Source organism: Neodiprion lecontei, chromosome 7, assembly GCF_021901455.1.
Source record: "Neodiprion lecontei isolate iyNeoLeco1 chromosome 7, iyNeoLeco1.1, whole genome shotgun sequence".
Classification (NCBI taxonomy): Eukaryota; Metazoa; Arthropoda; class Insecta; order Hymenoptera; family Diprionidae; genus Neodiprion; species Neodiprion lecontei.
The window spans coordinates 25,551,998-25,568,738 of record NC_060266.1 but is presented as its reverse complement, the minus strand read 5'-3'; the positions used below and the strand labels follow the sequence as shown (position 1 = coordinate 25,568,738).

Here is a 16,741-nt window from a genome sequence, read left to right as displayed (position 1 = left end):
TTCGCCCGAAAAAACAGCAAGGCTTACCCCTTTGTATTTTTGGCGAAAATTTTCGCGATTTTGAAAAGAGCTGGAATAAATCAATCGTGGCACTATTCTGACGTAATTTTGCAATAGAAATCGATTGGGCGCAGTCCCAATACGCTGCGATCAACGCATCAAAATTTACAGCCAAAAAACGAAAACCTGTGATTTCGACATTTTTCAGCAGGTGCTTTTTCCGTCGTAATTTCTCTCCTGTTGATCCCACGCTGTTTTCGCTGCGTTTTCTGAGTTCCTGGGGGTCTAATTGGTCAGAAAAGGGTCATACAAATCGAATCGGAGACTAAAAGTTTTTCGCCCAAAAAAACAGCAAGGCTTACCCCTTTGTATTTTTGGCGAAAATTTTCGCGATTTTGAAAAGTGCTGGAATAAATTAATCGTGGCACTATTCTGACGTAATTTTGCAAGAGAAATCGATTGGGCGCAGTCCCAATACGCTGCGATCAACGCATCAAAATTTACAGCCAAAAAACGAAAACCTGTGATTTCGACATTTTTCAGCAGGTGCTTTTTCCGTCGTAATTTCTCTCCTGTTGATCCCACGCTGTTTTCGCTGCGTTTTCTGAGTTCCTGGGGGTCCAATTGGTCAGAAAAGGGTCATACAAATCGAATCGGAGACTAAAAGTTTTTCGCTCAAAAAAACAGCAAGGCTTACCCCTTTGTATTTTTGGCGAAAATTTTCGCGATTTTGAAAAGTGCTGGAATAAATTAATCGTGGCACTATTCTGACGTAATTTTGCAAGAGAAATCGATTGGGCGCAGTCCCAATACGCTGCGATCAACGCATCAAAATTTACAGCCAAAAAACGAAAACCCGTGATTTCGACATTTTTCAACAGGTGCTTTTTCCGTCGTAATTTCTCTCCTGTTGATCCCACGCTGTTTTCGCTGCGTTTTCTGAGTTCCTGGGGGTCTAATTGGTCAGAAAAGGGTCATACAAATCGAATCGGAGACTAAAAGTTTTTCGCCCAAAAAAACAGCAAGGCTTACCCCTTTGTATTTTTGGCGAAAATTTTCGCGATTTTGAAAAGTGCTGGAATAAATTAATCGTGGCACTATTCTGACGTAATTTTGCAAGAGAAATCGATTGGGCGCAGTCCCAATACGCTGCGATCAACGCATCAAAATTTACAGCCAAAAAACGAAAACCTGTGATTTCGACATTTTTCAGCAGGTGCTTTTTCCGTCGTAATTTCTCTCCTGTTGATCCCACGCTGTTTTCGCTGCGTTTTCTGAGTTCCTGGGGGTCCAATTGGTCAGAAAAGGGTCATACAAATCGAATCGGAGACTAAAAGTTTTTCGCTCAAAAAAACAGCAAGGCTTACCCCTTTGTATTTTTGGCGAAAATTTTCGCGATTTTGAAAAGTGCTGGAATAAATTAATCGTGGCACTATTCTGACGTAATTTTGCAAGAGAAATCGATTGGGCGCAGTCCCAATACGCTGCGATCAACGCATCAAAATTTACAGCCAAAAAACGAAAACCTGTGATTTCGACATTTTTCAGCAGGTGCTTTTTCCGTCGTAATTTCTCTCCTGTTGATCCCACGCTGTTTTCGCTGCGTTTTCTGAGTTCCTGGGGGTCCAATTGGTCAGAAAAGGGTCATACAAATCGAATCGGAGACTAAAAGTTTTTCGCCCAAAAAAACAGCAAGGCTTACCCCTTTGTATTTTTGGCGAAAATTTTCGCGATTTTGAAAAGTGCTGGAATAAATTAATCGTGGCACTATTCTGACGTAATTTTGCAAGAGAAATCGATTGGGCGCAGTCCCAATACGCTGCGATCAACGCATCAAAATTTACAGCCAAAAAACGAAAACCTGTGATTTCGACATTTTTCAGCAGGTGCTTTTTCCGTCGTAATTTCTCTCCTGTTGATCCCACGCTGTTTTCGCTGCGTTTTCTGAGTTCCTGGGGGTCCAATTGGTCAGAAAAGGGTCATACAAATCAAATCGGAGACTAAAAGTTTTTCGCCCGAAAAAACAGCAAGGCTTACCCCTTTGTATTTTTGGCGAAAATTTTCGCGATTTTGAAAAGAGCTGGAATAAATCAATCGTGGCACTATTCTGACGTAATTTTGCAATAGAAATCGATTGGGCGCAGTCCCAATACGCTGCGATCAACGCATCAAAATTTACAGCCAAAAAACGAAAACCTGTGATTTCGACATTTTTCAGCAGGTGCTTTTTCCGTCGTAATTTCTCTCCTGTTGATCCCACGCTGTTTTCGCTGCGTTTTCTGAGTTCCTGGGGGTCTAATTGGTCAGAAAAGGGTCATACAAATCGAATCGGAGACTAAAAGTTTTTCGCCCAAAAAAACAGCAAGGCTTACCCCTTTGTATTTTTGGCGAAAATTTTCGCGATTTTGAAAAGTGCTGGAATAAATTAATCGTGGCACTATTCTGACGTAATTTTGCAAGAGAAATCGATTGGGCGCAGTCCCAATACGCTGCGATCAACGCATCAAAATTTACAGCCAAAAAACGAAAACCTGTGATTTCGACATTTTTCAGCAGGTGCTTTTTCCGTCGTAATTTCTCTCCTGTTGATCCCACGCTGTTTTCGCTGCGTTTTCTGAGTTCCTGGGGGTCCAATTGGTCAGAAAAGGGTCATACAAATCGAATCGGAGACTAAAAGTTTTTCGCTCAAAAAAACAGCAAGGCTTACCCCTTTGTATTTTTGGCGAAAATTTTCGCGATTTTGAAAAGTGCTGGAATAAATTAATCGTGGCACTATTCTGACGTAATTTTGCAAGAGAAATCGATTGGGCGCAGTCCCAATACGCTGCGATCAACGCATCAAAATTTACAGCCAAAAAACGAAAACCTGTGATTTCGACATTTTTCAACAGGTGCTTTTTCCGTCGTAATTTCTCTCCTGTTGATCCCACGCTGTTTTCGCTGCGTTTTCTGAGTTCCTGGGGGTCCAATTGGTCAGAAAAGGGTCATACAAATCGAATCGGAGACTAAAAGTTTTTCGCCCAAAAAAACAGCAAGGCTTACCCCTTTGTATTTTTGGCGAAAATTTTCGCGATTTTGAAAAGTGCTGGAATAAATTAATCGTGGCACTATTCTGACGTAATTTTGCAAGAGAAATCGATTGGGCGCAGTCCCAATACGCTGCGATCAACGCATCAAAATTTACAGCCAAAAAACGAAAACCTGTGATTTCGACATTTTTCAGCAGGTGCTTTTTCCGTCGTAATTTCTCTCCTGTTGATCCCACGCTGTTTTCGCTGCGTTTTCTGAGTTCCTGGGGGTCCAATTGGTCAGAAAAGGGTCATACAAATCGAATCGGAGACTAAAAGTTTTTCGCCCAAAAAAACAGCAAGGCTTACCCCTTTGTATTTTTGGCGAAAATTTTCGCGATTTTGAAAAGTGCTGGAATAAATTAATCGTGGCACTATTCTGACGTAATTTTGCAAGAGAAATCGATTGGGCGCAGTCCCAATACGCTGCGATCAACGCATCAAAATTTACAGCCAAAAAACGAAAACCTGTGATTTCGACATTTTTCAGCAGGTGCTTTTTCCGTCGTAATTTCTCTCCTGTTGATCCCACGCTGTTTTCGCTGCGTTTTCTGAGTTCCTGGGGGTCCAATTGGTCAGAAAAGGGTCATACAAATCGAATCGGAGACTAAAAGTTTTTCGCCCAAAAAAACAGCAGGGCTTACCCCTTTGTATTTTTGGCGAAAATTTTCGCGATTTTGAAAAGTGCTGGAATAAATTAATCGTGGCACTATTCTGACGTAATTTTGCAAGAGAAATCGATTGGGCGCAGTCCCAATACGCTGCGATCAACGCATCAAAATTTACAGCCAAAAAACGAAAACCTGTGATTTCGACATTTTTCAGCAGGTGCTTTTTCCGTCGTAATTTCTCTCCTGTTGATCCCACGCTGTTTTCGCTGCGTTTTCTGAGTTCCTGGGGGTCCAATTGGTCAGAAAAGGGTCATACAAATCGAATCGGAGACTAAAAGTTTTTCGCCCAAAAAAACAGCAAGGCTTACCCCTTTGTATTTTTGGCGAAAATTTTCGCGATTTTGAAAAGTGCTGGAATAAATTAATCGTGGCACTATTCTGACGTAATTTTGCAAGAGAAATCGATTGGGCGCAGTCCCAATACGCTGCGATCAACGCATCAAAATTTACAGCCAAAAAACGAAAACCTGTGATTTCGACATTTTTCAGCAGGTGCTTTTTCCGTCGTAATTTCTCTCCTGTTGATCCCACGCTGTTTTCGCTGCGTTTTCTGAGTTCCTGGGGGTCCAATTGGTCAGAAAAGGGTCATACAAATCGAATCGGAGACTAAAAGTTTTTCGCCCAAAAAAACAGCAAGGCTTTGTATTTTTGGCGAAAATTTTCGCGATTTTGAAAAGTGCTGGAATAAATCAATCGTGGCACTATTCTGACGTCATTTTGCGAGAGAAATCGATTGGGCGCAGTCCCAATACGCTGCGATCAACGCATCAAAAGTTACAACCAAAAAACGAGAACCTGTGTTTTCGACATTTTTCAGCAGGTGCTTTTTCGCTCGCCATTTCTCTTTTGTTGGACCAACGCTATTTTCGCTGCGTTTTGTGAGTTTCTGAGGCTCCAATTAGTCAGGTAGGGTCACACAGATTGGCTTACGTACAAAAAATCTATCGCCAAAAAAAAGTAACGCAAACTGATTCGGATTTTCGCCGAAAATTACTTGATTTTATTACGATTGCTAGTCCCAGCCACGTCTTTAAAATATGACTGCAAATGTGATGTGCATTTTCTTCCTAATGTACACACTGTATTATCCATTTATGTCACAACAAATCGAACTCATCCTCTTCAACGTTACATGTTAGTCATTCCATACCAATTCGACTCCATCGAGGATTCGACCATCGATTCATCATCACCCCCACATAGTCAATCTTGTTTTCTTATTTCCTGATTTTTTGCATCTTCCTCGCATCCATACCCTTCAAATCAGACTCACTTGTATTTCATCTCCCCTCAAATATACTTCGAATCTCTCTTATCACGATTACTTTTTAACCAATTCTAACAAACCAACATCCATTTCATCCTTCAAATAACAATCGCGCAACTTTAATCCCAACTTCAAATTACAAATCTCAATAGATTAACAACCAAAGCATTCTCCAAGTACTTGTTACAACACTTATAATCGGGGTCTACTTTGAATGCACGTTTTCAAGAACGAGGATACAGTATGGGTTCAATAGTAGCAAATTTTCACAGTGACTTATCTTAATCTTTATTACATTCATGTATAACATAGTATGTACAATCATATTGGTAAAATAATTCATTTTCTGGTTCATTCCAGATCATTTACATATATAATTATACATAATTGATCCTGTCGTATTATTTATTATTATAATACGATTTACGTAAGAACTGGTCATTCTAACCGCGAGCTGCACGAATTCAGCTTAAATATAATTCATTCGAACTAATTGCTGTAAATACCCTTTCTCAAAATGTATCTTTTTACTTGTATTCATTGTTCCGCTTTGTTTATTTTGCTTACTGGAAGACTAGATCATAGCTTTTTTTATGTAAAAATTATCATTTATCAAAAATTCTCTCAGACTCGATAGAACAATAATATAATATATCGATAATATATATTTACTAGCATGATAAGACTTCGTCTATCGTTTATCTCGGTATAAGACACGGAAGGTTTTCCATATTATCAATAATTAAACGCTTCTCATTCTTCATTGTTACACGATGTGTATAACAATACTTTGATTATACACAATTACATATTACATATACCCATGATTCATCTAATAATGCCCTCGTCACACTTCTTCGGATATTATAATTATTACTATTACCATTATTACTACTGTTATTACTAATATTATTTTTATTATCAACGAATCGTGGCACCATTGGTTACAACGTGTAAAAAATGCGTGTAAATATAGTATATATATTTCTTCCCCATTAGGTATGTAAATATATCAATATATACAGTACACGCGATAACAATGAAATTTATTGTCGCTGAATTGGACACCGCTAGAAACTTTTTTTCGCTTTCTCCGGTTCCTCTCGATAAGTCACCTGCAGAGGCGGAGGGATTAGACGAAAGCGCGTTTCTTTCCAAAGTTTCAGGGAAAGGCAAAAATCGACGCAACGATCGTGCTTGCGAAAGGTCGTGATGAAAAAAAATTAAAACGATAAATTACTGCAGCCGTCGAGTCGGCTCGGCTTTTCCCTCAAACGCCGTGGTCGAACTCGTGGTACCCCTCGGCACCCGTGAAAACGACGTCCACCCAAACTCGCATCGCCTCTGGACTCGGCGCCATCAAGTGATAAAGCCGGGCCGACGTCTTGACGATGAAGGTGAGCGATGGCTGCGGCGATCTGACGCTGTTCAAGTGGTCCACGTAGACTTCCTCGATGGACTACGATTGGAGACGGTGTTAGTAAATCACGACGGTCGAGAGATATCTTGGTTCGTTAGTGACAAGGTTCAGGCTCGAAATTAAGGGGGCGGGGTTGACATTCCGAATTTGAAAAGTTGCGGAAGCACCGAATTCCAAAGTTTTTGGTGGCGAAACTTAAAGTGAAGAAATCAAACTTTTACGAGTTTCGAATGGTCCGAAATCCGAAGCTCAAAGTTCCGGAAGTGCAAAGTTTCGAAAGAGCATAACTGCAGTAAGTCAAAGTTCCGATGGTGGTTCTCAATTTTCACACCCATTCGTTGAGTAAACTAAGCTGTGTGAGTATATTTCAATTTTCCAAATTTTACCCTATCGAAATTTTATTTTTCGAAATTTTGCTCTATCAGGTTTCCGACCATTCGAAACTTTGTTGATTCTTCAAAGTTTGTTTTCTTTACTTCAAGTTTCGCTAATAAATAATTCGGAATTCGGCGCTTTCGGAACTTTTCAAATTCGGAAAGTCAACTCCGTCCCAAATCAAGGATGAGTCCTCAGGGTCGACAGTTAGAAAGAGATAAGAAAAACCGTTTAAAAATGCTGCAAAGGTGTTATTTGTGTCAATGACGGCGAGACGAGTTAAATAACATCAATAATATGTGATCGTAAATGATGCTCAGCAAATCCAAATAACACAAGCTCAGATATCAATAATTTAAGAAAAGGTTGTAGGCTAGAACGTCTAAAATGATCAAACTCTGCTGCTTTTGAACCAATTAATGTAATAAAAGTTATTGATTTCAAATCACTTGCACGAAAAATTCAACAAATCCCACATGACATCACGTGTTTGATGTGGAAACATTGATGACCAACATTGGCTGTAGCGTACTTTTAAAAATCTATTTTTATCCGATCCGGAGATTACTGTTTGTAAAAAAATGTTTCCGACAGTATGTGTAGAAACCTCTATGGCGGACAAAATAATCCCAAAACATTAGAATCGAATGAAAAACAGCAGGGTTCGAGTATTTTGAACGTTCTCGTTGTAGAACAATTCATCAAACTGTTGATGTCGGATAATTCGAGCTATCCTTTCACCATGTTTACCACCATGACTGTCACAAATAACGCTGTAGAAGATTTTCCGAAACAATTTTCTTATCTATGGGTCTCAACGATTTACGATCCAGACGGTACTTCCAATTAATTTAAATCCTCAATTTAATTTAAATCGCTCATACCTGGAAGTAGACAAGGCCGCGAGCCTTTTTCGCTGAGCTGTCACTGTAATACGACAAGGTTTTCCGCTTCCGGTCGAAGACGAACCACCGTTTGTTCCAGTGGTGAAATTTCTTGCTCATTTTTGAGAGGTAGCCACAGCATGTCGTCGTGTCGACGGAGACGTCGTGGATAAGCTGAAGCTGGTGTCCGGCCGTCTCGATGTGGTGCCTCAGGTCGAGGGATTCCGATTTTATCGGCAAATATCGAGTCAGCGGTCGCTGCTGTAATGGAATTACATGAAAACCCGCATCTAAAGTGTTATGGGATATTGTACTATTGTAATATTGTACACTTTGCGATGAAATAAAATCTGGAACAAATTAATCGTAGCCAAGTTGATAGGATGATTTATTTTGAATAATAATAATGCCAAAGAGTTGTTAATTTTCATCTCATCACGAAGTTTTCAATATTCACATCGAGACTCACTTTTAGTTGAGAATATCCGTCCCTCAACTCCCGCGCTTAATAAAATAAGGGGAATGTCTATCTGTCTTCCTGTTTTATCGACAAAACCAACGAATCGTATTTTTCCGTTTCTTCATCTCCCGTGTAAAGAAATCTATTTAAACTTAAGAAGATCACAAGATCCGTCATTACGTTTCTATTCGATAATCACGTATTTAGAAAATTGAAGGTAAAGACTGTGAATTATACACTTGAATTTGATTGAATATGACACACGGCTTCTTTCTACGCGTAGAGCTAAGTTCCTTGTTTTCTGGGGTACTTCTCATCGATCTTGTAAACGTATCCAAGTGAGCAGACAATCACTGTCATCAGCGTTATCATTTCTGAAAGTACGAGACGATTCCGTCGCTCAGGTGTCGAAAAAATCGTGAAATACGACTCAATCGGTGAAACTTGAAGGTCTGACGTCACGCGCTTTACCGGAACTCAAAATCAGATCTTTCGTAGATCCAAAGTCATCCTCACCTGCAATAATTTCGGCTTTTCCCGATGCTTAACCGGCTGCAGCGGCCGCAGCGGTCCGAGAGTGTCGAGTTCGCTGGACGTTTGCGAATGAGGTCGACTTCCGGTTCCGTCAGGCATACCTCCGCTGTTACTGCTGGTCCTTTCGCCCTCGGATGATATCCGTTTTTCGTCTCTCGGCTACAAATCAAAGAAGAAGAAATAAAAAAAAACATTATCGATTACTGATATTTAGGTCATCTCTTGTTTTTTTCTTTCACGTAGCAAAGCTCAAAGTTTATATATGTATACGCAGTGATCTGCGGAAGAGTGACGGCTCGGGCAAATATATACATTCTTTTCATACAAAACATATACATCATGTTTATACGTTTATACGTTGCGTGCTGCCGCCGGGCCACGAGCTATTTTTGTAAAATTCATTTTACAATGAAATAGAACGCTATGTGTACCGGCACGTAGGTATATCGGTGCATCTGTCTGTGCCTCACTCTATGTTTACCCATATGTATATATACATCTAGGTGTCTATCCCGTTGACAAGACTGCAGCTGACGGATCTTGACGAGCTAGTTAAAATGTTTTTTCAAGCGTTATAACTTCCGTCACTTCCGCAATATTCTATTATAAACCACACCCAAGTCTTTTTTAGCTCCGTAATACGGTGTTTACTTTTCTTAATTGCAAATCAGTACCTATTGTTCCAGTAGAGATGACAAAAAAGAAAAAAAAAAGAAACTCGTTTTAAAAAAAAGTCATGAAAAATAGTCAGAATCTAAAAAAAAAAGAATGTATCATAAAATCCTGTACGTGTATATATATACACAGACCTTTCATATGTACCTAGATATCCAGGCTCAAAACTTAGCGACGAATATTTTTAGCAAAGAAAAGAAAAAAAAAAATAAAAAATGTATATATGTATTTCTATTTAAACATATATATCTACCTACACATTCCGAAATCGATCCTAGACTATGCCGCTGACTAAACCAGTTTAGAATGTTGTACAGGTTTTAGTCGAGAATTATTATACCAATACAACGAACAGATTGCAACGCGTGCAAAGTGCTTAAATTATGGTTGTGGGATTAAACCGCGTTCGCGAAACTTGAGATCGTTAAGCGCGGTTTGGATTCGTTCACATTTCTTAGTTCACAGCCATACGCATAATATGAAGAGTTGAACAAAGGCGGTGATGAAATTTTTCATACACATTCTGCAAACGCTTTATTACAACTGCAATTTCAACGAATTCATGTGCATGTTTTTATTAAGTCGGAACAATCGCTGCTTACAACTGCCTTCTGCATATTTTCATGGAGGCCGTTTCTGAAACGGGATATTTCCCGTTTGCAATTGAGTAAGGAGAAGAAGAAGCTAATGAAGAACGAGAGAAGGGACTGATTTTAATCGATTGGACAATCGACATTTCCTCCCTGTTTTTACACAACTTTTCTCCAGCTTGCACCTCAGTTTGCAAATTTTTAATTAAGAATACGAATAAGGGATGACATAGGCAAGTTTTCAGTCAAGAAAAAAAAATTCTGTAAAAACAAAAATTGCACGTTCAAAATGAAACTCGAAAAAGTATATTTATAACAATCGACGGTATTCGGAAGATATTTTTGTGGTTTAAAATATATGCTTATTTTATTATTAATAATTATACTATCATCAATATTGTAATATAATTTCCTTTCAGTTTTTCAGTCTACAATATCTATCCGCTATAAATTACAAACGATTCTCAAGTCTAATTATAGAAGATTATTTTTCTTTCGATGTCATACAGATAAGTTAACATGAGTAATAGAAAAAAAATAAAAATAAAAATGAACCCACGCAATCGATTATAAGAAACTCACGTGCTTTTTCTTCACATGATTCTTCTTTCTTCCATACTTGAGTGAGTTAATCCATATTAGGGACATAATTGCGTCGACGAGTCTCGTCTAAGTGAACGGTAAAAAAATTTTTTGCCAACAGTTATACACGAAAAACGCCGATTGATTAACCCTCGCTAAAAATACTTAAAATTTTTTCACGAGAGGAGTGAAAAAATTGTTCAAACTCTAGTATACATGTACAATTTTATACATATATATATAAGGCGGAGGCGCGACCGGCAAGCACAACAAGCTATTTCACCACGAACAGGTATGCAGTTGTGCAAGAAACTGGCACTTATAATAATCGTGAGGATTGCTCGTTCCTTGGTAAATGCGTGCTAGCGGACGTCAACGCGTTGCCGAAGGCACTGACGATGAGAGGATCGGGGCCGTTTGATTCCCGCGTCGACGTCGATGCGTCGCGACGCCCCTCCACCCCCGAATAGGCCTCCGGGTTACGCATACACGAGGCATCAGAGCAAGTACCAACCTACGTGTGTAATTATATATTCACCGCAATCCAAACGGCGAAACAATCGCGACTTATTCGGTATAATCGCGTGGTTTGACGATTCCGAGTCTAAGGTGTGCAGAACAATACAGAGGGTATGATAATGATGAGATGTGGAAGAATGCCTAAGGTGGAAAGAATGGCGAGAATTTGAAAGATATAAAGAATCGAATGAAATTTGTGCAGCAAAGAAATGAGTCAGGTGTTCCGAAATTTCATTGAAATTGTGCTATATCTTGATAAATTACAGAATGAAAAGAAGCCTTCAGGATTCATCGTTCAACGTTTCCATCGTCGCGGGTCTATGTATAATTCTTGGATTCGTGTTTGCGTGAAGAAGAGGGTATGTATACGATATACAACGAGGTTTAATTTGAACATCGAGTCCTCGGACAACGCGCGTTGTACACCGAAATCTAGGACACGTTGGATGGATATTTAGTTAGAATCAGCTGCCAGCGACCTCGGCTCTCGGTATTTTCATTGAAACGCGTAAATGGATTCTTCACGCACGCCTGGCAGTATTTCAAAGTTTTCATCTAAAAAGCGTTGACAACGTGAGGACATGCACGTATAACTTACACATACATACCCGGTTATGCAATGATCTTGAGGACCACGGTGTGAAAACTTTCTACACATCGTAGGCCATAACGTACATACGAAACATAGATTCAAATTTTTTTCATCTTCTTACCTGGTGTGCTTGCACTTTTTCTCTCTCTCTTTCGTGGAATTATAACGTGGTTGTAATTATAAGTCCAAAGCGGTACGATTCGACGTTACGCAACAATTTACCTAACGCTTGTAAATACATATAATGTTTAAAGTCGAGTAACATTTTTATTCGCTTATATATCTGTCTACAAGTGTGTATTAAATCTCCGAGACGATGGATGAAAAAAGGGATGTCGGAATAAAAAAAAAAAATTCAAAAAACAAGAAATACATACGTAATCGCGAAAATACGTATGTTTTATTCTCTATTTTACTTGTTTTTCGGTATCTTTTTTTTGTTTTTATCTTCATAGACAGCTGCTGACAGCTTATAAACGATCCCACCCACGATCAACCATAAAATTTATACACATATAATACACCGTCTATTATTGCCACGTTGAAATTCATACCGATATAAGTGGTTTGGCTATAAACTACGATGCATTATGGAGAGAAAAGACGCAAGAAACTGCAAGGATTTCGTTATAATCTTTTCATACCCCATAGCTTACCGGTTATTATACCTACGCTACATGAAAGTGTCGTCGCCGCTTTGTGGTTTCCGGGTCGTAATAATTAACATTGCACGGTGCCGAGTTCAAAGAGCCTTGGGTTTTATTTAAGTACCTGGAGGCGTCGGACAGGAAAACATGAAAATTTGCGAGGCGCGCTCCTCGAGTCGCAAATCTCATAACGCACCTGACCGATGCAGGATGATTCAGTATTTTCTCTGAAGCGAGTAATGCAAAATTTCTTGGCAAGTTTGGCAACGCTTGAAAAAGATTTATACGTACACAGGAAAAGTTTCTTTTTCTTCTTCTTCTTGTTTTCCAAATTTTTTTGATTTATTCAGAAACACGTGTTCTATTTATTCCACGTGATTTGTGTCGAGAAATGTTGCCCGATAAGTTAGAGCAGGTGCTCCTTGTACCGAAACGACGAGTGGATACTCTTCATCCGAGAAAATCTCACCGATATAACGCGCCTATTCCAGAAATAGGTTTAGACGCCCTCCCCTGCTCAAATGCCCTCCCGGAAATCCTCAACTATTATCTCGAGAATAGATCGGTGCGAGAAGACGAGAAGAGGACAAGGAGACAAGAGAATCGCAGAGTAAACAACAATTTCGGTACAACAGGAAGAGGCCGAACAATTGTTCGTTCATTAGTTTATTACCAGTAAATTATGGTAGCAGTAATATTACGATTTCGAATTTTCTTTTCCACCTTCTCCAATTGTAAATTTTTCACGATATTGTGTCTATAGATATAGATAAATCGTATTACGTTACCTCAAAAATGACAGATGGTGTGAATTTAAAGTGTAATAAAGAGCCGAACGAAAACAAACAATAATTTTAGTTTTCTTCAACGATGCCAAAAATATGTGAGACTATTATCACTGTCCGTGACTTACAGCGTCACCTGACAAACAGTAATTCGTTTCGCAATCGAAGGCTTGATGAAACTTTAGCAGCCAAAGCATGAGAGAGCTGGGAGAAGCGATTCGAGTTTTTTAGGAGTGAGATGTGAAAACGGAATTTTTGCGCCGAAAAGATTTTATTTAGAAACATTCAAATTACTTTTGTAATTGTGAATGACTTTGACAAATCCTAGCTGGAGATATTAGAGGCTTGACTGCGTGGGTTTTGGCTAAAATTAAAATTATTCTAACACGAAACAAAAATTAGACTCACATTGCCGCGCTGAAGCAGAGCGTAACTTCCGTTGGAGGGTCCAGCTCCTCCGCTTCCGGAACCAGGACCAGGACTCGGTCCAGGACTCGATTTCCCGGGTGAAAGCTTCTCGCTGGTTCCTCCATCGGCCCCATCGCTGCTTCCGCTTCCGCTAGATAAAAAAATACGAAACGAATCTGCATTTCGAATTCGAATTCAGGGCAATATTGAGATCAAACGAGTCTAATGAGCCGTTCAATGTTCTTCCGCGCCTGCTGATTACACTTCAAAGACTAACCCGCTCTTTGAGAAATGAAAAGAAAAGTGAAAAAAGACGTTATAGTCAGACTTACGAAATTCGAGCGTAAACTCGGATCGTCAATCCTCGCGCCGGTTTGTAACAGTTTTCTAAAAGCCAGTCTTTCGCACAAAGATACCACCTGTGACTCGTTATGTACGTTATTACGCTGCATCCGGTGGACCTTGCTTCGGTCAGAAGAACGTCACCTGTTTGACGGAGGTTCATATCGTCCTAATCGCACATTTTCGTCGTCAAATATCAGCCCTGGTGAGTACCCAGAATTCTCAACCCAATATGCATACGAACATTCGAACTGTCTCTGATCTTGCTGGGGAAATTTCTTTCACCGTGCATCAAAAACTGATCCGCACTCGCGAATTCGCCACTCTCACTTGTTGTTGGACTCGAGTGGCGGGTGAACTGCGTCACCCAAAACACTAAACTTTGATCATTTTTAGCGTCAAAAGCTAACCGGCGATCCGCCTTGGCCTAATTTATCGACTCGTCGGTTTCGATTTTCTAACTTTTATCGCCGAGTTACTGTCGGCTTTGGGAGTAGACGGTCATCATCCGCTACCTCGCAACGCGCTAATACCCATCGCAACGACACACTCAGATATAATAACGTATGGACACGGGACGAAAGCAAGAGGTAGCCGATATCGTATCGGCGGCGATAACACGCCCCACCGTCCCTCTTCGATCACTCCGCACAAGCCACTCTCTAGCCTGAATTCGCTTTCTATATTCCTCTATGATGTACAGTTGTCTGCCTGTTTTTTTATTTCTTCTCTCTCTCTCGCAAAATCATCATCGGCTCTGGCAACGTGAGTCAACACGCCACAGTCAGCTCACCGATAACTTGCGATAATTTCTACGAATGTGCTGCTTGACATGCAGAGAAGCGTTATACTGTACCACACGTTTATGCATTCTGCACTAGCACCAATTCGTTCATCGATCAGACGATATCGCCTCGGGACTCGATCTATTTCCTACGCTAGTATCTATGACTACCTCGTAAGTTATGCGTTGGTACTGATAAATTTTACCAGTCACACGCCTCTGATACAAGCTAACAAAAAAAATTCTAAAACAACAAACCTGTTACTTCGAATCTAAATAGAAGCGGTGTACGTAAACTGCTTATTTTCATCAGATTACCAGATTTTCTACCGATCATTTCTTTAAACGGGAATTCAAACAATTTTCATTTCTCACCAATCGGTGTAAAGCTTTTCTTGCTAATTAAGTCCATTTACTCGTGACGCTTCCAGTCAGTAAAAAAAACTTTCGGTACTTGTAACGATTCGGAGATCGGGTAGAAAAAAGCGGTTCATTAGACTTTTCGATCGAGCGTATTAGAGGAACAGTCAATCCATGATCGTAAAACTGGGACAAAAATAAGAGGGTGAAACTCACCTCTCCGTCGGACCGCCGGTAGAATAACTTGACGACTCTTCTCCAGATTCGACGCTGTTGAAAGAAGCGCAGTTCATTTTCCGCTCCTCCCACTGGGTCCGGACCTCGTCCTGAACCCGTCTTTTCAGTTCCTCGACCCTCCGCCTCTCCTCGGATATCACCTGACTTCCTGTGAATGATCCGTAATCCCGTTGTCAATACAGCTCGGAGTAATGAAGTTCTGCGGTATTTGGTAGTTGGACAGTACGATAACTTACCCTGTTTGGCAAGGTGGAGCTGCCTGTTTCGCTCGATCTCCTTGAGCGACTCGATCGTTTTTCTTCCAAGACTGCCTTGGCCGGTTGTCTGGACGATTGGTGAGTCCGTAGTGACCCTTGATATCCTGTCGAAATCCTCTCGGCTCGGTGATCGTTTTTCGTCCGGATTCTCGGCCTCGTTACGCGACAGGCTTTCCAGTTCATCGTCGATTGCCCGGAGCCTGTTTCGACCCTGAAAGAATTCACCGCGACATTAGGCCATATTGGAAAAATGTCTAGAATCTTTGTCGAAGATGTGAAATAATTCGAGATGAAAAAAATAAAGAAATCGTGAGCGGTGGAGCTTGTCTCATCGCGGAGGAAACAAAACCGCGATTACCTCCTCGAGGCGACGAACGTGTCCCAACTTCTGCCTCTCGAGACTCCTTGTGTCTCTGATGGCAGTATTCTTTGCGGCGGTTCGCTGAGACTCGAGATTGTTGAGCTGAGCCTTTTTGGCTTCTATTCTGGTCGATAAATCACTCAGGTACCTAAAAAGAGAAAGGAATTAGGGATCCAGAAATGGAAACGGTAAGAGCGAAGGCTTTCCAAACGTCCACGAGACGAGAAGGAGCTTTTGAAGAAGATGACGAACGAATTGCTAACCTTTGCAATTCTTCCCTGGTGGCAAGTTTGCTGGCTTCTTCCTCGAGGTGATGAAATTCTAGATCCTCGAAGGCCTTTCTTTCGGATTCGAGAAGGTCCTGCTGTACCGAGAGCTTCTCAACGAGATCCTGTCGCCTCCTTTCGTCAGCGGAATCATCGGCCTCCCGGATCTCTTCCTCGATTCGGAAACAGGCCTGCTGAGCACTTTGAACCCTCTGTTTGGCCTCCGCCTGAAGATTGGCTTGGGTGACGGTATCCTCGGCCATTTCTCTCTCGAGCTCGTTGATCCGCATCTGGGTCCGTATTTTCTCCCCCTCATCCTGCGAGAGCTTCAAAGACTCAGCCTCATACTCAGCCGACAGGAGCGCCTTCTCAAGTTCCAGCTGAAAATTTATGCGTCTGTGTTAACTACTTCCAAAACGCTACATCACTATTCTTCGAATATGTGTATCGAATAAGTTTTCACGCACCTCTCTTTCTCTTAATCCAATGCAGCCTGCGTCACTTTTAGTACGGCGTAAAAAAATTCGAGCAAATTTTTGTAGGCTTTTGACTTTAGTAGGCATTTCACTGCGCTTCTTTTCGTGGGACGCGAAACACTGCTATACTATATACAGACGAGCTCAAGTGCAACTAATTGTAAGAAAACTAGAGGTGACT

General features: G+C 40.7%; 1 protein-coding gene and 1 long non-coding RNA gene across 2 annotated transcripts in view; one reads left to right on the top strand and one right to left on the bottom strand.

Moving 5' to 3' along the window:
- Window positions 1-5,269: 5,269 nt before the first annotated feature.
- Window positions 5,270-16,741, bottom strand: part of LOC107223090 (pleckstrin homology-like domain family B member 1) — a 29,736-nt gene continuing 18,264 nt past the window's right edge. The window contains exons 6-13 of the mRNA XM_015662666.2: window positions 16,082-16,464; window positions 15,816-15,966; window positions 15,437-15,668; window positions 15,180-15,348; window positions 13,478-13,628; window positions 8,662-8,838; window positions 7,686-7,946; window positions 5,270-6,465 (exon numbers count right to left, since the gene is read on the bottom strand). Coding sequence (XP_015518152.1) covers window positions 6,277-6,465; window positions 7,686-7,946; window positions 8,662-8,838; window positions 13,478-13,628; window positions 15,180-15,348; window positions 15,437-15,668; window positions 15,816-15,966; window positions 16,082-16,464 — 1,713 coding nt within the window. The 3' untranslated portion in view covers window positions 5,270-6,276. The remainder of the gene's footprint in view (window positions 6,466-7,685; window positions 7,947-8,661; window positions 8,839-13,477; window positions 13,629-15,179; window positions 15,349-15,436; window positions 15,669-15,815; window positions 15,967-16,081; window positions 16,465-16,741) is intronic.
- On the top strand, window positions 10,918-12,988 carry LOC124295512. Its single transcript, XR_006905464.1, has 3 exons — window positions 10,918-11,156; window positions 11,312-11,404; window positions 12,776-12,988. It is a non-coding gene; the product is annotated as an uncharacterized LOC124295512 (long non-coding RNA).